At 39.5% G+C, this 24,975-nt stretch overlaps 1 protein-coding gene across 1 annotated transcript in view; it reads left to right on the top strand.

The window, feature by feature from the left end:
- Window positions 1-24,758, top strand: part of LOC121304646 (chemokine-like protein TAFA-5) — a 77,467-nt gene extending 52,709 nt beyond the window's left edge. Inside the window, exon 5 of the mRNA XM_041235907.1 lies at window positions 20,703-24,758. Coding sequence (XP_041091841.1) covers window positions 20,703-20,711 — 9 coding nt within the window. The 3' untranslated portion in view covers window positions 20,712-24,758. The remainder of the gene's footprint in view (window positions 1-20,702) is intronic.
- The last annotated feature ends 217 nt before the right edge of the window (window positions 24,759-24,975 follow it).

The following is a 24,975-nucleotide window of genomic DNA, read 5'->3' as shown; positions in this document are numbered from 1 at the left end:
TATAGATTGGAGCGTTTTGGTTGCTGCCTAACTTGATGAAAAGACATTGCTAGCAGAGTGATGGTTTACTGCAAGGGAGAAACGAGACATGTGATGTTCTATAAGAAATATCAAGAGACACAAGGTTTTCTTCCATATAAAAAACAAGAAAAACATACTATACAGTATAATGGCAAGTGTACTATGCATGTGTCTTTTTCATTATTCAGTGAATAATAATGATAAAGTATCATTTATTATCATCTGCATTCTCAGTTTTGCAACATAGATTTGTTCCTCACATTGTGTGTGCTATAGCTTCCTTCTATGTTAGGTTCTTGGTTTAACCTTCTTAGACGAGGACTTGAACACTTTGAAATGTTCATACAGATGCAGAATTGAATTCAGGTTCATGCTGCCCTAATTGCTGCCGGTACAAGATCCTCAGTGATACATCAGGGTGAAGATTGCACTACAAGATGCTTTAATAGACCCACAATAGCTTTTTCAGCAGCTGAATAATGCATAGTATTTGAGTATCGCTCATCTGATAGATGCATTTGCATGGATTACATTTTGTTGCAGATTACATTTTAGCTATAGCAAATGAGTCTGAAATTGGGAAGCATTTCCAGTTCATTGTATAGGTCTTAATGCCTGGCCCTTCTTCAGTCTCTTCCAGAATATTGAATCCCATATTTGCATGACGCAGATACAGTAAGAAAATAATAATAACAACAATAATGAAATTCAAAGTAAAAAGATCTGTGAATAAACTAGCATATGGTATGCATTTGTGTCATTTCACATCTATATACATCACTGTCTACTAACAGGATAAACATCGCAAGAAATACCATCTACATTACTGTGTGATTGGTATTGATTCCAGGCTAGCTAGATCATCAATGCTGTTAGATAGCTTGTTTTGGTTTTGTCTGAAGTTTAAAAACACCAAACAGATAATGAAACAGCTTGAGACTACTCACAGCCCCTTGTGTACGTCTGTCTTGATAACTTTAGTGGGTGCATTTTTACTATCTGAAACAATGGTGCTAATAATGTTTTGGAGTAAATAGGGTTAAACAACTGAGCATCAGAGGCCTGCTGTTAGTGGTTTATGGGTTTCTTTATTATGATTTCACCGTGTGGTAATAATTGATATGAGTGTATTAAAATCCCCAGGCCCATTGTTGTGTCTCTTAAACCTTGATGTATTTCCTGTTTTGTTTGTTGTGGGTATTGGGGCTGAGGATCTGTATTGCAATATATTGCAATACTGAAGACAATATTGCGCTATGCATTGCGATACATATTGGAATTCATCATTAAATCGTTTGTTCAGTTGCAAATCAATAACTCGTCACATTGAGGATTCTCTGTTCTGAATCAGCCATTCTGCATGGCCTGATTTCTTTAATTAAAAACGTGCACTTTTCTGTGATCATTTTTGCCCTTGTTGAATTAGATGGGTAGTTCGTCTCGAGCATATGTGTGATTGCTTGCTGACCTGAAATCGACGTACTAGCCTTTACATGTCGACTGGGACTCAAATTTTATTCTGCAAGTAAGACCCCTGGGTTAGGGTTGGCCATGCTCCCCCCGATAAAAGTATATTAACAAATGTTATTAATATGCATCCAAACAATGAGACAAAATGAGTTAAAATGTATTCAAATTAGGTTCAGGTTTTTTCATATAATACTACAAATAATAATAATGAGTTACGCGTAAATACGTAAACATACATGCATATCTATGGTTTAATTATAATACACTGCTCTGCAAAAGTTTTAAACATGTTGCATGTTCTAGTCTGATGCATTATGAGCATCAACAGTTACTCAAAGCCTCCACTAGTGTTTTCTACTATTATACTTGACTTGCATAAAGAAGGAAAAACATTGAGTGAAATAGCTCGCATCACTTGACTTTCAAGGTGTGGTATCCGAAGCATAATTAAGAAGTACAGAGAAACGTCATTTGTAATTGACAAACCCAGGACTGGAAGACCTAAAAAGCTGTCTAACAAGGATGGCCTTCTGCTAATTCTATTTTCAATTCAACACTTGTATCTATTCCTTAAGGATATTATCTTCAAATATTGCTCAGCCTGGTTAGACAGCTTTTTGGGTCTTCCAGTCCTGGGTTTGTCAATTACAGATTATGTTTCTTACTTGTTGATTATGCTTTGGATACCACACCTTGAAAATTGAGTGATGCGAGCTATTTCACTAAATGAAGGAAAAGCCACCAATTTATTGAAACATCTTTCAGATCACCACCCCGATCTCTTTGCCAAAGTTTACTTTGACTATATAGTTTCTGCCGTTCTTTTTATTTTAAGTAAATGAATCCCAGTGCATATTACTGCAAAGATAACACATAAAACAGGGATGTGCTAGAAGCTGATAAAAAGGGAGTTAATTGATGCTTGTTTATTTCGTCATTGCATTGCATTTTCTAGAAAGTGCAAAAATATAATTTGCCCATGTGTCATTAAAACTGTACCGCATGTCAAATGTTAACGATGTTTTTATATTCTTTGGATTGTGTTAATCTGTATTTTATGTGCATGTAATGTGATAGCTGTGACAATCCTGTGTTTTGAATTACGTGCACGGGTGGTGGAAAGAGCAGAATGAATACAGACTTCATTGCCAGCATATCAGTTTCCCTAACAGGATCAATATGACACTTCACCTGCAGAGGAAAGCACAGGACCTATAAAGCTTCAAAGTCCGTCAATGCAGATGACTACAGGTTCACCATGAAAGCAACTAAAAACACTTACAGTTTATTATATTAGTCATATTGGTAGTCTTGTGTCTAATTTACTTTCTTTGCAAGATTTTTAACAACCAAATGAGCATGATGGGTCGAATGGCCTCTCGCCAGTAAAAAGCCTTATGCTCTTATTTAAAGTGCACTGGGGCCTTGTTTTGAGTTTTGGCTTGAATACACTTAAACAGAATTCTGCTCTAATAGCACGTAAGAGGAAGGCATCTACATTAGTGGCCCGTTTGTTTTAGAAAACTGCTTCTGCCTCCACTGCTGGAGGGAGACTACCTGCTGCTCCTGCCACCACCACTAGAGGGAGACTACCTGCAGCTCCCACCTCCACCACCAGAGAGAAACCACTTGTTGCTCTCGCCTCTACTACTAGAGGGAGACTACCTGATTCTCCCGCCACCACCACCAGAGGAGCTGAATCTACCTCTCCAGAATCAGCTGGCAAGCGTGCAACACCTAGGGCTGCCCGAGCCTGCTCGCCATCACACGGGAGGCCTGCACACCATCGCCCGGGAGGCCTGCTCACCATCGCTCGGGGAGGCCAGTTCACCATTGCCCAGCAGGCCAGTTCGCCATCGTCTAAGAGGCCTGTTCACCATCGCCCGGGAGGCCTGTTCACCATCGCCCTGGAAGCCTGCTCACCATCGCCCGGGAGGCCTGCTCACCATCGCCCAGGGCTTTGTTGTCTCCAGCAGCAGCAGTTGCACTGCCGGAGTACACAGCGCTGCTGTTACTGCTGGACTGTGCCACCCTACTGTCAGCCTTGCAGCTTCCAGCGGTACCACGGGAGGAGGACCTCACCCCACTGCTAGCATTTCCACTGACAGCATTGCCATATGTGCTGCTATGACCACCCCAGCTGGAGGAAGCCAGCCTTGGTGCTGTCAGCACATCTGCTGACAGCATTGTCATTGTCAGCATTGTCGCTGCCAGTATTGCCATGGGCAGACAGCCAGCCTGTGGCAGCCTGTGCACTGTCAGCATTTTGGCTGTCAGCATTTCTGCTAGCAGCGTTGCCATTAGCAGTATTTCCACTGACAACAGTGCCACTGGCAACATTGCCACCCATGGGCCCATGGATGTCTCATTTCCTGGTCCAGGACTATGACCAAGACAGTTGGGCATTTAAGGGGGAGGTGATCATTAACCCTTTGTGGTCCATTTTTTCAGCACCTGTCAGGCACGTCATGTCCAATCTATTTTCACATGCTCTCTTTATTTTACGCGCACTGTTTAATTATTATTATTTGTTTTCTGAATAAAACTGGTTTAAAGGGCATTGCAATGCTAAGCGACATAAGTACTGCATCTCCAGCCAAGCCTCACCCTGTGTTTGCTGTATTTTTCACATACCTCTTCATAGACTCTCAAAAAGCTCTGCAAATGTCCTTGATATTCTTTGAGTGCTGGATGCGGAAGCAGCTGCCTCCTATGTTTATATCTGCTTGTCTCTGTTTGGTGCAGCTGCTAGGGCTTTTGCTCACAATCCCCCTTTTTTTCGGTTTCGTTTTACTCCTATCGGTCTCACTCAGCCAATTAATGGTTTTCTCGGCTTTCTCTGCTTTTTCCGGAGAAAAAACGACTAGAAACCTGTGCTTTATGTCTTTTCGAGATGTCGGACAGGGTCCGACATTGAACTGGAAAGGGTTAAGGCTATGTGTGCTGTGCACAAGGGGGGAGATATGTGCAGTGGTGCATATTTATGTGTGTAGTGGTGCACTTCACCTGCAGATTAAAGTGGGTATTTGCATGGGGGCACAGGGAGTGCACAATTAGTTCACATGCAGACTGTGTCTGCTCAAATTTATCAATTTAGCAAGCAGTCAAGCCAACTGCATAGAAGAGGCACACATCTTTCACTCGGGTTTGGTGTGTTCAGGGCAAAAGACCGGGAGAGAGAAGGAGAGTAAGAGCACTTTCAAAACTAAAACAATTGCTACTCGTGCTGACATAGGTGAGCACGATACTTGTGTGTTTAGTGTTTGCTGTGTTTTGTCTGTTTGTTTGGACATTCAGCACCCAGTTATAAAAAGAAGAAGTCAATGTTGATACATGCGGATTATGTTATTCCCAGAATTAAGTGCAAAGGGGAGTTTGTTCTTTGACTGTCACCCTGCGACTGGAATAATTGCCTTTGGGTCTGTCACGGTTAGATGAGATTTCTATCAAAAGGCACAGGACTTTATTGTAAATCAATTGTGTTTTGTTCGGGGAGCAGGTGCAGGGGCTCGTCTGTAGTTAATCAAGCTAATCTATTAATTAACCTCCTTATTTAAGCCCTGGGTCGAACACTCATTCTGTGTCTGTTTTTTTGCATTTTCCACATTCCTCCCATCCTCCTCCAAAACGCAACATCACCTCTGCGACGGTCCCCTTCTGGGGGCAAGTGACATTCACTTCCCAACCTTAGGCCCAGCCGAGCTGGCCTCGACCTCCGAGAGGAAGGTTCTCCGAGGGCCCGAGGGGATGTTAGAAATCTCTATCATTCCAGGTTCCCCCAGGGGGCAGTAGACATGCTCCCCAGCCTTGGATGCCGATCGGTTCGGTCTCACCTCCGTGAGGACGGCGCTTCATCATCCAAGGGGAAAGCATGTCATTGTCCTAAAGTCACAAGCACATCATTCCTATTTCAAGTCCCAGGGCTTACTTCTCACAGCCCTTGGTCCTGTTCCATGAAAGTGCAATGAGGCATTAAATGAATGGCAGCCAATTTATAATAATTCCAATTTCAATAAGAGGAACACCTGGGTAGTGTTTTATTTTTATTTTGTAATAAATGTTCTAGTTCTGATCAGTTTAAAATGAATTGAAGTGGAATGCCACACTGTCTCATTTCCCCACAGTCAATCTGGAAGCTTTCGCTGTGGAATAGTTTGCAAGCAATGCTGGTTAATTCCTATGAATTCCAATGCCTTTGCTTCTATTTCTGTGGTGTGCCGCTTAAATTCATTAGGAATTTCTGGCCAGTTATTATTATTTAATTAACTTCAGGTCTAGAAATACATAAAAAAAAATAACAACAAAACCTTTATCTTATTCAGATGTTATTCTCATACAAACCTATGAAACTCTGTTGAAATTCATACGAATTAGCGGCCACTATTTCAAAAAGCATTACCGCACGGCAAATAATCATCTAAGTGGAAACAACAATAGCAAATCCTACAAAATTTAATAGAATATTTAACAGGAAACAAGCGAAACTTTATGAAAACTTGTGAAGTATCTTTTTAACATCAATAAATACGACAGAGATGCAGTGGAATGAGGGTCTAGGGTGAGGCAAAATGAGATTTAGAGAAGTTAGGATTATTCACTGTTAAAATCATTCAGATAGATGCTGCCTCTGTGACAGATACCACTGAGGCTGGAGGAAGGAGCGCTGTAATCCACTTTGGAGGCAGCGTTGGAGGTAACTTGCTTGTCAGTGTCTGGAGCCTGGCCCAGGGAGCCTGGAGCTGGGAATCATATTGGAATCATATTGGAAACAGCACCACTTGGATTATGTGACTCAGACAAGAGCACATGAAACTGTTTTCATATATAGATATATAGATATATATATATATATATATATATATATATATATATATATATATATATATATATATATATATATATATATATATATATATATATATATATATATACACACACACACACACACACACACACATACATACACATACACATACACACACACACAAACACACAAACACCTAGCTCTTACAAGCACTTACTACACTTGCAGTAGGTCCCTGACTGACTCGCAGGACAGATACGTTGTTTACCTGCTGTAAAACAAAACACACAATTTACAAAACCAAACACTGGACAGTGCTTACACCGTGACTGCTCAGACACAGAGAACTCCTTCCCATGTCCCTCTACTCAGCAACCTCATATATATATATATATATATATATATATATATATATATATATATATATATATATATATATATATATATATATATATATATATATATTGTAAGATAGCAGGGAGGGGGTTAAAATTCCTCCCTGCTAAAAACATGTGAGAATGCACTGTTGGGTGATTGGGCTAAGGGTTTCTAATTGTGTTAATTGTTTTATTGTTTAATCCCCTGCACCTGGTGCTAATTGTAAATTGGAACCAGGTACAGGGTATTTAAGAGAGGCAGCCAGTTTGCTCAGGGTTTCTGAGGAAAGAGCCCGACTGTGTGAGTGAGACCAGTCGTATCAAAGAGAAAGCTATTGAGTGAAGCCCGTGTGAGTTTGGTGTGTATCAGGTAAACGGCTTAGCCGTCTTGTGGTTAGCTAGGATCCAGTTTGTGTTTAGTCAGAGCTCTAAAGATGAGCTAGGTGTTTATTTCTGTTTGTTTGATTTTGTTTTTGATTTGGTGTTTATTAAAAAGTGTGCAATAGCGCTGAAAAATCCATTTTATGAGTCTTGGGTCTACTTTAAAGAGGCAACGAACATAGTGAGTTACAAGGATCTTTTACAATATATATGGCAGGGAGGGGGATAATATCCCCCCTGCCAAAAACATGTGCGTATGCCCGTTTTGTTTAATTATTTTATTGTTAATTTTCCCCTGCACTGGGGAGTAATTGTAAATTAGAGCCAGGTGCAGGGTAATTAAGTGAGAGCAGCCAGTCCATTCGGGGCTGCTGCTGTGTGAAGGAGCCCGATTGAAGGTATGCTCTATTTTAATTTAAAAAAAAAAAAAAGGTACTGTGCAAAAGCCTTTGTTTTGGTGAAACATAGTTGTAAACCTGTGTGTGTTGTTTTTATGCCAGGTAAACTGCTTAGCTATCTTGTGAACTAGTCGGGGACCTGCATGAATGTTTAGTAAGAGCTCTGAAGGAGTTAGGTGTTTGTTTTGTTTTTGTTTATTTTTATAATTAAAAGTGTGCATCACTTTTTCTTTCAAATCCTGCATGCTGGGTCGTGGTTTTAGAAGGGAAAAGATCCCGAGCGAGCCTGTGTGGCGAGTGGTCATTTACAATATATATATGCACAATGAAAACACAACAGTCTTGCATCAATAGCTCATTGGGAAAAGTACATAATGTCATTTGCATTTTAAATAATGAGCTGATAGGTTTGATTGTTTGAATAGTATTGTTCCTTGGAATAACTAAACACTGAGCTTAAGTCATATGATTTCACAAAAGCCAGGTGTTCAGTGTTTGGTATTTGAGTTGAGTAAAAATTGCTAAAATGCGTTGGTTAAGAACCTGTATAAATAGCCATTTGAAAAAAATGATTAACGCAAAAACAGCGAAAGATACGACCATGACCTGCTTGAGTAATGAAGATCGCCTGTTTGCTAGCAGCATGATTGAAGGCGGGCCTGTCTGAGAGAGAAGTTGAATGAAGTGTTCTGCTTCAACAATCAACAGACTAGTCCAGAGAAACCAGTAAACCAGCTCTGTGAGGGATAGGCCATGTCCTGGAAGGCAGAGGGTCACCACACCGGCACAGGACTGTTATGCTGACTGTTGCATAGTTCAAGCCAAACCGTGGGGTGGTGGAAGTGTGATGATATGGGGAGGAATCTCCTTTAACACAAGAATACCTTTGGTGCAGAATGAGGGCAAACTTACTGCTCAGTCATAGATTGGCGAAGTTCTTGAGGCAACAGTTTTTCTGTTCCTAAAAAGCGAATCCGAAAGTGTCGATTTTCCAGCAGGACAATGCAAGACCACACAGTGCTAGGATTACAATTGCACGACTTCAAGAAAACGGTCTTTCTGTGGCCAGTGTTTTCTCCTGACCTGAGACCAATAGAACACCTGTGGGACCAAATCGCCAGTGCCATCCACAGGATTCGTCTACGACCAACTACACAGGAAGAGTGGTGGAACATAATCAGGACTATGCATCAGCTCTGCCAGGACTGTGTTAATGCTCAGGGAGGTCATACCCATACAGGCAAGCCTGCAGATGCCCGGCCAGGCACAGGGGTCAGTGGTACACAGTGAGCCAAGGACTCCCTAGCTGACCTAACCCTTACCCCACCCGGGCAGCACTTGGCAAGTAATGCGCCGCCCCCTGGGAACCCCCCCATCCACAGTCGGCAGTGTCATAGCTTGGATTCGAACTGCCAATCTCCACGTTGCACTACATCCTTTACTGGATGCGCCACTCGGGAGCCCTTCCATTCCTCCTGTTGATCATTAAAATACAATCAAGGTTATGGAAAGAAAATGTGTAATCTGTTTTTGATTATATGTCCAGGTAATGTAAAATGTAAAAAAAGCAGTCCACATAAAATGTTTTGTTTGTATTTTCAGTGAGACCTTTTTAAATGAAAAGATATGGTGAAGAAGGGGTTAGGCTGTGCAGCAGGCTTATTCACGAGCCTCTCACACTAATCAAACGGGGCACCTGGTTCAAACCCACCTCCAGGGCACATCACAAAACCAGCACATTGAATTAAGCTCAACTGAAATCTCGGGTTCTATTGAATACAGCACGGGTTCTATTGAATACAGCACGGGTTCTATTGAATACAGCACAGGTTCTATTGAATACAGCACATGATCTATTGAATACAATATAGGTTCTATTGAATACAGCACAGGAAATTGTTTCCAGCCGCTTTATTCATTTAAGTAAAAGCAGTAAAATCATTTGAAACCCACATTGGAAGTTGGAGGCTTTCCTGTGCTGTGATAAACAGTAATAAAGCCATGTGTTACCTGACTAAGTGTTCAAGCAAGGCATGGGAGTGACAGCTTCCCTTGGGCTTCATTTTCTATATTTTAATAATAATCTGTTTGTGTTTTTGTATTGGAATAAGGATGTATAAGGTGTGCGTATGAGTTTGAAAACACATTTAATTTGTGTACTAGTTAGGGTGTGCTTCTGTGTGCTGAAGGAATGTATTTACATTGGGGAGAAGGGGAAGCAGGTATGTATGACTCACGTGATCATACAGGGCAAAACCAGGAATGGGAGACAGAAATGATACCCGAAGCAGAGCCTATAGAAGATAGAACTGAAGATTAGTTGAGAGCATTTCCTGATAACATAATTCTCATCATTGGGCAGGGTGACTTCGTCCAAATGCTACCTTCGCTCTCAACTCTGAAAGGAATATGTTTATACATTGTCACCATTTTGTTGGTCCTGCAATGACAATTGACATAAATTGTTGGTAAAAAGATAATAAGCCTTGCAGTGATGGTCTTGGCCGTATATTATACCTATATATATATATATATATATATATATATATATATATATATATATATATATATATATATATATATATATATATATATATATATATATATATATATATATATATATATATATATATATATATATATATGTATAATATATATATATTTTTAGATTAATAATAATTCATAATAATGCACTGTAAATCTGATATTATGGCAGAATATGAATGTTGAATTATTGTTTACTATATATATATGTTACATATTAATTTGAATAAACATACCATATATCAAAATGGACTAATTAAAAAGAAAATAAAAACAAATTATCATATTGGTAAAAATCCAGCAATCAGAGACTCAAATAAACCCAATAAAGTTCCCCAGTGCTAAAATGATAAAACAATAGAGTGTGTGCAGTGGCCGGAGCCTGGCTCCAGATCCAAGTCCCTACACTATGATGCTGACCCCAGATAGACATGCTGTCACTTGAACATGCACACCTGTGCTTTACCAATTGTGCAGCTTGGGCTACCTTGATTTTTGTTTTTAAACACCTTGTAGGCTTGCTTCTAACCCTTTTTGTTTCACCCATAGCCATTACCCAAGGAACCATCTTAAAGTGCTCTCAAATGTGCCAAGGGGAGGTGAGCGTCTTTTTGGTTTTCTGCTTGTTTATGTATTATTATTATTATTATTATTATTATTATTATTATTATTATTATTATTATTATTATTCAGTATGCAGGTCTGTGGTATTGTACAGAAGCTGAGGGAGCTGGATGAGTTGCAGGAGTTCAGTGTCACATGATCAGAAAGGGCTGCCACATTGCCACACACAGTCTCCAAACAAGTCAGTCAGAGACAGGTATAGGGTAACAGCATTATATGCCTATATAGCAATTGTAAAGTTATCTTATAGCAATCTCTGTAAAGTTGCTTGATGTAATATCTTTTTTTGTTGGTATAGAGAGGCTACAGGTCACATCATAACTGGTAATAGAAAGGAGTATATAAAACATGCTAATGTAAGAACACGCAAGTGTAATACGTTTGCATGGCAACAACAAAAAGGGCCAGCTATCAAGCTGCACACACCCTCATTCATGTGGCTGTTGTTTGTCCCTTCGTCAGTTCCACTTGTACAGCCCCAGGTAACTGGCGTTGCGTTCCGATTCCATGCACTGCAGGGTCTGAGATGAAACTCGTCTCTCTGCCTGTGCATCTCAAGCACAGTCTGGCAACAACGTGTAATTTTAATGCCTTTGCTTTTCCGTGTGCTGGACCCTCTGATTGCTAAGACTGGTCGAGTGCTAATGTTTATTTATTGCACTTATATAGCACTTTTTATACAAAAGTACTGTGCAGAACAGCTGAAAAAAAGAACAAACCACAATGCATTTTTATAGCATGTCACACATACAACTGCTCCAGTCAGACCATTTAAATAACAGCATAAAATGATACAAAAGCAGCAATTTTAAAGTTACATTAAAACCCACTAAGATAAGAAAGCCTTTTAAAAAGTGTGTTTTTAGTCTTGACTTGAAAACTGTAACGGTCCCAGCTTCCCTGACAAGGCAGAGCATCCCATAATTGCAGAGCTCTACAAGAAAAAGCCATAGCTCCTGTGTTGCTTTTGTTGACCCTAGTAATAACCAGCAACTCCACATCCTGTGATCTCAGAGTGTGGTTTGGACAGTAACTCCTGCAAATAACTAGATGTTAATCCATTCAGAGCCATGTACGTTAACAGCAAAATCTTAAAATCAATTCTATACTGCACAGGGAGCCCGTGTAAAAAACTTTAGTATCTTCCCTAATATGAGTCTCAAATGATAGATCAGGATCAAAGACCCCCAAACTTTTAAATTTTTTGCTGAGAGACTGCAAGGATCAAACTCATGTAATTCAACGTTTCCTTTTAGTTGGGTCTGTGAGCCCACTAGCATAAACTTGGTTTTATCTGACTTCAACATTACACAATTCTGTGACATCCAATGCTTGATGTCTGTAAGGCAAGTAGCTAATAACACCTAGGCAGAAGAAATTCCTGGCTTTAGGGACAGATATAGCTGGGTATCATCAGCATAGCAATGGAAGTTCACTCTGTGTCTGCGGATAATGTCACCCAACGGTGAACGAAAGAAAAAGCCCCCATAGTAGCTTTAATAGGTGTAGGTAAAATTGTGCTGGAGTCCTCCTTAATAGAAGGTGTCTCTGGAATCTAATTTCTAATGTCTAGTATTTTATGTTAGAAGAAATGTAAGAAGTCATTGCAGCTGTCAGGAGCCAATGTCAAGGGTAGGACTATTAGAAGAAAGATTAATTAATGAATTTATCTAGGGTAACAAAAAGAAATCTAGGATTATTTCTGTTTGTTTCAATTAAATTAGAATAATATGATGATCTAGCCAATGCCAGAGCCTTCCTATATTTAACCAGGTGGCCCTTCATGTGATGTAATGAACATGCAGTTTATATTCCTGCCGTCTCTGTTCTAGTTTATGTCCCTCATATTTCATCTTAAGAGTTGTATCGTTAAACCACGGTGAGCTTTTTTAAAAGACACTCTGAGTTTTGATTGGTGCTACAGTATCTAAGATACCAGTCAAGGTGGTGTTGTAGGTGTTAACCAGCTCATCTACTGATGAGGACTCAAAGAGTGGTGATGAACTCAAGACATCAGAAAGTTTAACAGCAGTTGAAGAATCAGTTAAATTATTTTAAATTTACAGTCCACAGTTTTTGTAGATACTGGCAGATTCAGATCAAAAAGAATGGCAAGATGATCAGAAATAGTAAGATCTAGGGTTATGACGTTCTTAACAGCTAAATCACAAGAAATTACCAGATCTAATGTATGGCCACGATTATGCAAAGGACCTTTGATATGAACAATATAATCTAAGGAATCCAGTAGCCTCAAAAATTCCAAGGAGTTAGAATCAGACTCAATGTCAACATGAAGGTTAAAACCAGCCTAATAAAGTAAAGTTAAGCATCGTATCAGGCCAAAGAGGTATGGCAAAGCATATTAAAAAATATGATCAATGCACAGTATGACCATGGGAAACCTGTTAAATTACTGTGCACATTTTCATCAGTATAATTAGGAGACACAGTGTAAAGTGTTACAGCAATAAGAATAATATGAAGTACTGCAGGAATATACTGAATTATTTTGTGATTGATGGTATTTTTGTCAGTTTTTGTGCTTTCTGAAGAACAAAGCTTTCTTCTGTAATTTGGACACAGTGCTACGCAAAACCGAAGATTGATTTTACCCAGATATAAAGTGAAAATGGCATCAATCACCTGCAATTACTCTGAACAGAGGCGGCCAGGGAAAAGGACCTCATAAATATTTATTTGCATAGCTTCAAATTTATGAAATTCTGTTCTGATTTGCAAAATCGTATTTAAGTCTATTAAAGATTCATATGAACAATTTAGAATGTCAAATTTACAAATTCAAGGCATGAATCATTTATGTAAAAATAGAGAAGATACATATTTCTGCCAAATTCATAAATCTGAAACATAAATATTCTTTAGTTTTATCATGACGTGCCTAAATATTTTCTACAGCCCAAATGAATCTCTATAAAATTGTGTAACAACGTGGTGTACATCTTTTTCATCTGTTTAAGTGTTAATAAATTATAAAGAGACTGTATTCACTGACCAGACTATGGCTCTGGCTTTATTAAATATGCATACATTTCAGAGTTGATCTGTAACACTTTTGCATCTACATTATGTTTAAACCCTTAATTTAACCCCCTGCAATCCTGATTCATTAACAGTACTGAAGATTATTATTGCATATTGTCCCAGATGCGTGGAGGTGGCAGTGTGCTGTAGGATGTCACACTTTAGAACTGTACATAGATTTGTGGGAAAGTTCTTACCACATTGTGCAGGCTGCTTTCTGCTTTGTGCCCCTGAGCTGGCTCCTCTGGTAGGGTGTAGCTGTGGAATCTGAAACCAGTGCTTGAATAGTACAGTCAAATAATAGTTTGCTGTTTATATGATTGTAATAATGATACTAATATAATCAGCGCTCCAGGTGAGGTTTTGGGTCATTGAGTAATTTACTCTCCAATATAGACACCATGCAAGTAAAATCATATTTTGGGTGAGTAAAATGCAACATTACCTTGAAGTCATAAGTAATTTCAATATAGTGTACATACCTTAATGCTAAGCTGTGGGGTATGCATTAACTACAGCCTTACATTTGAACTGTAATGTTACTTTGAACTACTGTACAAACACTTGGACTTACAATGCAAGTAAAAACAACCACTGTTCTCATTTGCTTTATTGACCGCAAACAATATGGCTGTGAGGCAAATAATCACACACACACACACACACACACACACACACACACACACACACATATGTATATGCAGAGAAATCTAAAATCCAAAATCAGGAATCCAGTCTCTTATTCACCAGTCCCAAATACGAATTGCAAGTGAGTGGATTCAACTGTGTTTTTTTTTTTTTTTTTTTAAATGAAAAAACTAAATTTATTGGTCACGCATTTCTGGCAAATCCCAGGATGGCAACGATTAGCTGTCCCAGCACTCCTATGATCCATTCTCATAGCTACTGCATGCAATTATATTCACTAATGACCACTGAGACACCAGGAACAAGAAACTTCAAGTTCAACTGTGCAGCAAAATTGCTAGAAGTATTTGTTTCGCATTAAATTAAAACATCATGCGTAAGTCATTTTATGCAGCTTATCAGGAGCACTGATTGTATTAATAGTTGATGTTTTCAGAATAGGCCTAATAAAGTAGTAAGCTTCTCAAATAATTAAAAACATGATTTTTAAAACTGTATAGAGCTCTGCTTTTTAATAGGACAGTCGATTCTTCTTCCAAAGTGATTGGCCTAGTGTTATCTTAAACATGGTTTTTAAAAGCAACAGTAAATCAGCAGTCACACACGGGTTAATGAGCCATGACGCCCGCACACTGTGCAGTAATCAAGCGGGTGCTCAAACAGACAAACGCCACGGGCAACTGTTCTCGGGGACATACGCTGAGATTCGGTCTGGGGCTGCACACAAATGGGAAATGATTCATTCCTTCGATGATTTGGAAAATAAATCATGCTCAGGAGACCTGCAAAATAAATTAGTCTTAATATTTTTTTGTACCTTTTCCTTGATCATGTCAATATCTCTGCAGTACATTTGCTGCTGATCTGTGTGTGTGTGTGGGGGGGGGGGGGGGGGGGGGGGGTATGCCAGCTGTTCTTTCCATTAAACTATTGGTCAGCTTATTATAGTGATCTCAATATACCACTCACAGTCTGCTTCTGACAGTCGGCAGTGGTTTCATGAAAATTTTCGGGTGTTGATATTGCATAATTCTTCTTCTAAGTAGACCACTTTAATAATCAAGCTAGGGTTGGTCCACAATATTACTGTGAAAACCTCTCTGGCAAAAAAAAATAAAATGAATTCCATTCATTCTTTTTTCTACCTTCCCTTCGCTATGGTATCCTTTCCCCTCGTAAGAGAGTCTAGACAAGCATTTCAGTGTGGTCTCCACTCTGGTGAAGGCAGTAGGCGAAGCACTTGAGTGCTTGTGTTCTAACTTGAATCTTACACTTTGAGTGTTTTGAAGGAGTGGAGTTAGGGAGGGTAGGTTATACATTCTGGAAGCAGGTCTTGTTGTCTCTGCAATGACTGCCCTCACCTGCTCTGCACAGCTCTGCACAGCACTTATAACCTGAAACGTTCAATCACAAAAACTGACACTTTGCTGCAGTGCTTCTACCTTCTAACTTAGTTTCAGTATTTTAATTGCTTTGCTACATTAATTCATAAGTTCAATTAGGTTCAGTGAGCACAGAGAACAAGCTGTAGAGTTGCATAACTGCTGTCCTGTAGCACTGCAAAGTGCTGTAGTGTTTTCCATGTTGTAAACAGGGGCTGCTTGCAGCCAGTGTGCAGGCTGTAGAGTTACATTACTGCCGTTCTGTAGATTTTTCCCTGTTGTAAACAGCCTCAGAGTGAAGGTGAATAGCAACGGAGTCCCCAGCTGTCTAGGCTTCAGATCCATCACAAGTTGTAAACGTAGATTTGATATGTAGCTTGTCAGAATCCACTGTCAGCACACTGTTTTCTGTTCGCATTATGCACTTCATTCGGTTGTATCCATCACCTCATCTTTGATGATCTCAGCTGATCCACACTGGCTCTTACACTAATGAGGACTGACAAACTGCATTTTAATGCCAGCATTGTAAAAGTGTCTTTCACAATGAATCAATGCATGGTGAGGGTTCTATTTGAAAAGGTGAGTTAATGTTTACTTGCATTAAAAACCTTAAACAATCGATCACAAGATGTGCAGCGATCTTTCCATTTTCCAACTCACCGTTTCCATTAGTTTGCGTCCTGGGTTAGTTCACCGCACATACCCTTGAGAATATGACCTTTTGTATCAAGAATGTTCTTCCCAAAATGGCTTGACATCCTGATTACACCTGCGATAATAGGATGATTGAAAATGAATGCGTTCCCTTAATGGACATCATATCTCATTCAGACACAAATTCATAAGAACACAAACACAGCATGGAGCACACCTCAGATCATTCAATTGTATCTGTATCCTGATTGATGAGCTCTGTCAAGGCACAGCCCTTGAAAAAGGTCTGTTGCCATCAGTGATTGTGAACCGTTTAATAACAGAGCCATCAGATTCTGGCAGTTATGCTGCAGTCCCGTGTACGCACAGTTGATGCAATCTAAAGACACTTGAGTATCTTCATGGCCCATCGCTCTCACTACACATATCAAAGGAGCCTCCCAAACTACAGCCTCAACATCATGAACCCCACACTTACAAACCGGTGAGCGCTCAACTAAGCACAGCTCCTGGCTGCTGTTAACAACATCAAGAGCAGACGCCGGTCATTTTGCCAAACACAGCTACTCTCCTGGCTTATTTTTTATTTAGTGTTCTTCTGATTAAATGTGTAGACATTTTGCAGCAATTGCAATGTACTCGCTGTAGCAAACTACCTGAAGATCATCTCAGAGTTAGTACGGAGGACAGGGCTTGCAATAGTGCGATTGCAATGAACTAAACCTCTCCTGATAGCCTCTGTTAAAGATGATCTCAATTGCAATGATCACAATGTAACAGCCATCTGCCCCCTAGAGGTGTGTAAGGCAGGTACAAAGTTAGTCCAGCAATTCTTTAGACTAACTTCAGTACTAAGTTGTATGAGAAGCACCACTAAATGTATTCCCAGCTACCAGTAATTCAATTAAATGAATATAACTGGCTATAAAATGTCACTTATTTTGTATTTGTGTCTTAAAAATTAAATGAAGACATCTGTAAATATGTCGCTGTCAGGATGTGAGTGGTGTGGTAAGGGTACAATGCCCACTACAGAGAGTGTATGTACAAAAAGTCCTGGTTTATTTAAAATAAACGACCCCCTCTACTAGCCATGGTGTAGGGTATTTAAACAGTGGGCTTGAGGACCCAAATACAATAAACAGTAAATGCTGTTCCAGGGTGCAAGAGTCCATGCTCTGTGGTGCTGTAACAGGTGGAAGTGCCCGTGCTCTGCGGTGCTGTAACAGGTGGAAGTGCCCGTGCTCTGCGGTGCTGTAACAGGTGGAAGTGCCCGTGCTCTGCGGTGCTGTAACAGGTGGAAGTGCCCGTGCTCTGCGGTGCTGTAACAGGTGGAAGTGCCCGTGCTCTGTGGTGCTGTAACAGGTGGAAGTGCCCGTGCTCTGCGCTGCTGTAACAGGTGGAAGTTTAGTTTTAGAATGAATGTATTTTGAAAATAGTACTGGCTATAATTTACTAAGGTTTATTAAAATACAATAAATATTGTGAGGAAAACACTGATAAAAGTTCTTCTTTACAAGCAGGAGGGAATATAGAAGAAGTACAGAATGATTCAATCCACCCCCTCTTCCACGCACTGACACTCCCAAAAAGGAAGGGAATGATGAGTTTAACCCAAGGTCTGTGCTAAAGTTTGGGATCAATTGATCCCCAAGTCAGCAGTGTGCATTTTTACATCACAATTGGCATCAAAACAGATAAATGGAGATGATCTTTAGATAGTACCATATCAGCTAGAATTCTGTTGAGTTCCCAGCTCCATACTAAATTCAATACATTGCAATTGACCCATTATGAATACAGTACACATATGGGGAGCACAATTAGTTCACGTGCAGATGTACCGAGATTCCAATTGAATGATTGATTAGCAATCAAGTCTCGGTACAGCTGCATAAAAGAAGCTTGCTGGCAGACCAGCATGATACTTATTTGTTTGTTTCGTCCACTGTTTGTTTGTCTGTTTGTTTGGCCAGCGTGCTGTTTTGTTTTGTGTTCAAGTATTTTGTGTTTAAACCTTTTATTTTGTCCATTTATAATAAACCGGCGCAACCGCGCAATTCACTTCACATTCCGTGTCCATTCTTTTCCTGGTCTGACATCATCACCAGCCAGCCTGGTCACAGATGTGTATTGAAGGCAGCACAAAAACACAAGCATTCCCAAAGTCACTCGCAAGCCACTGTAACACTCAGAACAACTGGACAAACCCGGATAGATGTTCAACTGGATGAGCAGAAGCGTAGGGATACAATACATCACAATGAGCAAGTAAGAGAAAATCTTAAGGTTCTTAAACGCTTGATTGATTCTGTTCTTTACTTTGGAAATCAATAACTAGCATTCAGAGGGTACAATGAAGGCAATAATTCCTCAAATAGAGGTAATTTTGTGGAATTACTTTCTCTGATTTTTGATTATGACAGCAGGTTAAGCAATCACTTGTCAATAGCCACAGTTTTCTTGGGTACCGCTAACAAGATTCAGAACGGATAAAAGTAGAAGCACTGGAAGCCAAGTACATGGCAGTACCTGTAATGGTGGATTAAGACAATGGAAACTCATTTCACTCCTCTGTGTCATGTCGTCAGGTATGTGACTCACAGTGTCCCAAAAGTGCGGGTGTTCTCTGAAAATGTGTTACATTTACTAAAAAAAAAAAAAAAAAATGCTTTTGAAAAGCCCAAATTCCCATTGGGCTTATTATTTATTTTTTATTTTTTTTAGATTTTTTTCAGTATTACTATGCAGGAAAGCCACTATAAGATTGAAACCTTTATTAAAATGTGCACCGATTAATCTACCCCAGTTTGGAAACCCCTGTATTAAAGGACTGTGACAAAGTGGTTGGTTGATTGTGTACCAGTGCAGGAGTGATGCAGTGCGCAATGAACAGAGCAGGTAGAAAAGTGCTTTTATTAATACAATCCAGGTCTGGTGAACAAATAAGGATCCCCAGCAATGCACAGTAATGTGTATTGCACAGGGTAAATAATAACGGGTTTGCAGTCCCATATAATAAACACAGGTATCCCTGCTGTTCAGGGTTTTGTGCTGGCCCTTGGCGACAGCTCCAGAACATGTTAGCCATCTTCTAATACAACAAGCAACAATTATATACAAGGCAAAACATACACTCAAAATACGTTATCTCATACTGCGCGGGTCCTTTCGGGTTATTTCTCATAACCAAAGTGAAGGAACAGATTGAGATTCTCTGTCCCCTTTTATGCTGTCACACATGACCCCTTGGTAAACGAGTGCAACCGCCTCTCCAATCTGCAGCTGCCATGTCTTTTCCCTTCCAGGTCAATGCGTTATTGCAATGGAGTCCCATCCCCTTTCTAGCTGGCTGACTTCCCTTGAACCCTGGGAAAGAACTGTCAGGCCAGCCCATCCAGGGAACTCTGTTCTCACTGCTTAGCGCCCTCACAGGTCGGGAGGGAGATTTATAACCAAGAATCATTGTATTTCTGTCACAAGGGCTAGTACTGTGAATCGCACTAAAGAATTCGCTTTCTCATTAAAAACAGTCCTGACAATGCAACACACACAATAAGTATTTAAGTGTTTACATTCAGTTCATTATATTCTGTTTAACATTAATACAAACACATGAAAAATAAGCGTGTATCTACTGGACTGAGTGGCTACACTATATTTTTTAAGGTATCGTGACTAATTCAAATCACACCTGGAGGAAAGCACTAATTGGTTCTGAATTGTTTTCAGTGAGTCACCACTGTACAATTCACTCCCGCACATTATGCTTTCATATCAAACCAAAGCACAGTTAAGACAAAATAAATTAATGAAATCTGTATAAAATGTGGAATACAAAGAATATACAAAAATGTTGTGAGGTATTGGGTGGAAGGAAATATAAAAACTCTGTACCAGTGACGTGAACTATTTGGCTGTCTTTTTTTTTAAATATTATTGCACATTCCTCCCACTCTTGACAGTCCATTCAGCTCAGTTGAACAATATTTATTTTACCAACGCTGACGATTGTGACTTTAATGTAGTTACATTACTTGCATTTGTTTTCAGGCTTTCGCAGGTAGTCACTTAAAAATCCATTTAGGCACTGCATAACTGCGACGGCTTCAAGAAGCATCTTTGCTTCTCTGTTGTCAGTGGGGGTGGAGGGTGTAAGGAACCCTGCTAATTTGATTCTCTCTTGTCAGTGGGGGTGGAGGGTCTAAGGAACCCTTCTAATTTGATTCTCTCTTGTCAGTGGGGGTGGAGGGTGTAAGGAACCCTGCTAATTTAATTCTCTCTTGTCAGTGGGGGTGGAGGGTGTAAGGAACCCTGCTAATGTGCATGCTCTTCTCTCCTGTGTTCACAGGTTTCCTGACAGCCATAGAAAAGAAGCCATCATTACCAGGCAGCATCTCGTCTCCAGTACCTCAATTCCAATCCACTACAGTGGAGAGCACCATCTGTTGACTGTCACTTGGTTACATTCATGTCACATTGAGCTAAAGCCGTTGCTGCTGCGGCATTTAGACTATAATTCCTAGGCAAACACTTCCCAAAGCCTCAACTGCCAGCAGACTCCCAACGATATTGGCCACGGCTTCTTTTTTTTTTTTTCTTTTTTTGGCTGCAGACTTTACACAGGGGAAAAAAAAACTAAAATAACCCGGATTAGAAAGACTTGATTTACATCAGGGCTTTGAGGCAAGCATCTGTGTCAGATTCAGAGGATGTGCTTTATACACTTTTGTTAAGTTTTGTGTTTCAAAAAGAAATTATAGCTACAGACGTATATTCACAGTTTTATTTCAAAATAATGACACATGACCAAAGTGAAAGAATTGCCATTTAGAAGAGTGGCATCCTTTAGTAAGCTTGTCATATTTCTAATTGAATATATGTGATATTAACAGCACAGGGATATAAGCACCACAGACTGGCTCAGTTAATATTCCTTGCAATATGGGGACACAGATACTGGGAATTAGAACAGCTTTAATTACCCTGAAGAATTGAACCGCACAGGAACAGAGAACAATTATAACAAAACTGCTTCATACAGGCATGGAGGCCTGGAGGCCCTTTACCATCGTTGTATTCATTCACAATGCCCCCCCCCCCCCCCCCACATTATATCATCAGGGTATTCAAAACAAACATGTGCACGTACACACTAGTTTCATGATGTCAGTGCTATTGTAGGTGATAAGATAACCTGTAAAACTAGGGCAGGGGTTTAAAAAAAAATGACCGCCAGAAAAACTCAAATGAATAAATAAATGCAAATAAACTTTCCCATTTGAGACCTGCTACACTGCTGGGATGGGAGGAGGGTTCCCGGCAGATATTACAGTTGTTTACAGACACCTTGTAATGAAGACTCATCTAAACCCCCTGTTTAAGAGACGGTCGTCACATTTCAAAATCGCACGCAGCTGTCAGGAGTCTCCGTGATGGATTGCAACGAGACAACATTCATAAAGGAGAAAGACTCTGCAAGACCCCTACAAATACTAGTTAATGGGACAGCAAAGTCAGTTTCAGTGTATAACTTAGGTCTTATGTGGCCTCTGTGTTGCACTGAGGTGTCGTGGTTTTATTTTAAGCTAGTGCACAGTATTGAGCTAGGGTGCGCTGCTTAAGATTTTTTGTTCGGGGGTCTTTTAAGTCTGTGGTTTTGTTCTGGAAAGAAGAAAGAAAAGAAAGAAGAAAAAACACTGTGGCAGTTTTTATTACAAAATATCCCTGGTTTCCAGGTGATTACAAGGGTGCAGTGAAATTGTGTATGTTCAGGGAACCAACAACTGTCATTGCACATTAACAAGCTGGAGCACATCTGTTCTGGTGATTTGCACACCACAGCTAGACCGTACACGACAGAAATGAAAGGATTTTTTAATTGATGTATACTTTAGAACCGATGAGACAGAGGTACCATAGTGATTATTATAACCATTGTTGTGGCATTGGAGTGTCACAGCTTTCACTCCACAGATGCAATGCTGGTCTGTGGTACACACAGCTTTCACTCCACAGATGCAATGCTGGTCTGTGGTACACAGAGCTTTCACTCCACAGATGCAATGCTGGTCTGTGGTACACACAGCTTTCACTCCACAGATGCAATGCTGGTCTGTGGTACACAGAGCTTTCACTCCACAGATGCAATGCTGGTCTGTGGTACACACAGCTTTCACTCTACAGATGCAATTCTGGTCTGTGGTACACACAGCTTTCACTCCACAGATGCAATGCTGGTCTGTGGTACACAGAGCTGTTGTGAAATTTCCAAACATTTTTTTTTCAATTGGTGTTAAAAAACAAACAAACAAAAAAGACAACATTGCAAGAATCCTGTTAATGATCCGTCAGTTACTATATATGAGGTTGTCATTAAAACTGATGACTTATACTGTATAACAGCAGTTTGTTCCACAGTCATTTTAGTGACACACTACATGAATTGCAAGGTTTTTGTTTGCCTTAGTTATAAACACCACATTGCTATCGCTTGTCGTTTCTCATTGTTCTAGCATCACCTGTAGCACGTTTAAATATCTGTTAACAATTATTTATACTGGATCTGCAATTTAAAGTGTTATCAGTCTCACAACATCTCTAATTATATACACTCAATACTGTTATGTGCTGTAAAAATGCAGTATAAAATCCAGGGGATCACAAAATCTTATTAGAATTTGTTGTCCAATTATTCCAGTAAAATTCACTTGATGGAAATGTTATTCTGAGTCTGATGACAGTAATGGAATGAGCTGCGTATGTTTTCAAAAGCACTTTGTATGAGCAGCAATGGCACCGACCAGTAAGTGTGCAGCTGTTCCAATGAAGTCCAGCCTAAAAATAACCCATTTAAACCTGTTCAGCTGGCTAATGATGTCAACAGGAAAGTCATTGTGATAGAAACATGTGCAGAACGGGAGCCATTTAAAGTTGAAAGTAATGCAATGCAATTACCTGAGATGAGTGACACAGAGAAGTGCTAAAAGAGTGAGAGGGAGAGCGGACGAGAAAAGGATCATTTTGGAGAGAAGTTTCCCAAAAGGCACGTTAACCTGTCAAGAGATTCAAATTGATTTGTCAAGCGAATGTAAATTAGTCTGTGAGCTTATTACAGTCAATCTTTGTCTGACGTTAGCATGCAGATAATAGGCACCCTGAAGTTTTACAGTCAACAAGGTCTTCTCTCCATTTTGATTCCATTAAAACCATGACATTAGTCTATTTAAATAAAGACATGTTTTTTTTATATATATATATATATATATATACATTAAAAATAACAATCAATGTGAGTTTCATCTTGAAGGATCCAATTTTAATCAGTAAAAGCATCAAAGAGAAAGGAAATTAAGAGTTCATAGTTCATCAGCATAATTTCAGTGGTGTATTGATCATGTACTACACATTCCTAATATTTATCTGGACAATAAAACAACTGCTATATGTTTTCTATATCTTCCTTTTCAAAGAAGGTTTGATGCTTTTTAAAGATATTGTACATGCTTTGTTTAAAACTGGAAAGGAACATGAAGACATGAGAATGATGGTCTGTTTACATACAAAGTGCTTTGTTAAGGGTTAGTGAGGCATTATTATTTTCAAACAAAACAATTAAAGAGTAAGATTAGTAATTAGCCTTTACATTGAGGCTACTTTTTAGAAAACTCCCAGCAAAACCGTGGTGTTGTTATATATTAAAAAAAAAAACTGAATCCATTTCAAAAGAATTCATCTAATGTATGTGTTTTTTTTTTTTTTAACTAGAACTAAGATCTTGTGATCACCCATTCAGTAAAATGTAAGTGGCAAGAAGCAGTGAAGTCATAAGACATACTGACGGCAGTGTTCATGAAACAATATCCTAAACTATATCCAAGATACCAAGGTTGCATTCCTAAACCGTTCTATCCTGTGCTGTCGCTGGTGTGTGAATGCTCTATAAATGCACCCTGAATTGTTACATGTGTCGCTGCTGTTTGTCAAACCTGCCTTTCATCCCTTTCCCAGTATAGAGAGTGAAACTCTGCGTGATCATAGAGCAATCAGTCACAGAGAGTGAAAGGTGTCATGTTTTGTTTCCATTTCAGTCAACAACAGGTAGAAAACTACAAAGAGCACTCACACAGATATTTTTGGTTTCTGCACTTGGGAAGGGGTGGGGGGGGTGCTTTATTGTTAAGGTACTTAAAATAAATAGTCCAAACCTGTAAATAGGGATAACTCAAGTTTTACGTGTTGTACCATTAATGCCAATTGCAGTTACCTTTATCTATATTCATTACATTTAACATGTGTCCAGAGTCAGCAGCTGTGATGTGCTGTCCAGTAAAGTTATAACTTTAATAAATAGACATTTACAAAATACAATCAAGAACAGGCTGGCTTATTGTTTTGAAATGGGGAAATTATTATTATTATTATTATTATTTTTAAATCTGTGGTAGTAAACAGGTTTATTGCCAGGACCATTTATTGCAGTAAGACTCCCCATTGCATAGCAGTTTGATCCATTCCAGGTTAATTAAACACACCTTGAGCTTGCCACCTGATATTTTTAAACTCACTGTAAAACACAGAATGAATCAAACTACTATGCATTGGGAGTCATCTTGGCAGAGGTT

The sequence above is a fragment of the Polyodon spathula genome, chromosome 39 (assembly GCF_017654505.1).
Source record: "Polyodon spathula isolate WHYD16114869_AA chromosome 39, ASM1765450v1, whole genome shotgun sequence".
Classification (NCBI taxonomy): domain Eukaryota; kingdom Metazoa; phylum Chordata; class Actinopteri; order Acipenseriformes; family Polyodontidae; genus Polyodon; species Polyodon spathula.
This window is presented reverse-complemented; position numbering and strand designations above follow the sequence as displayed.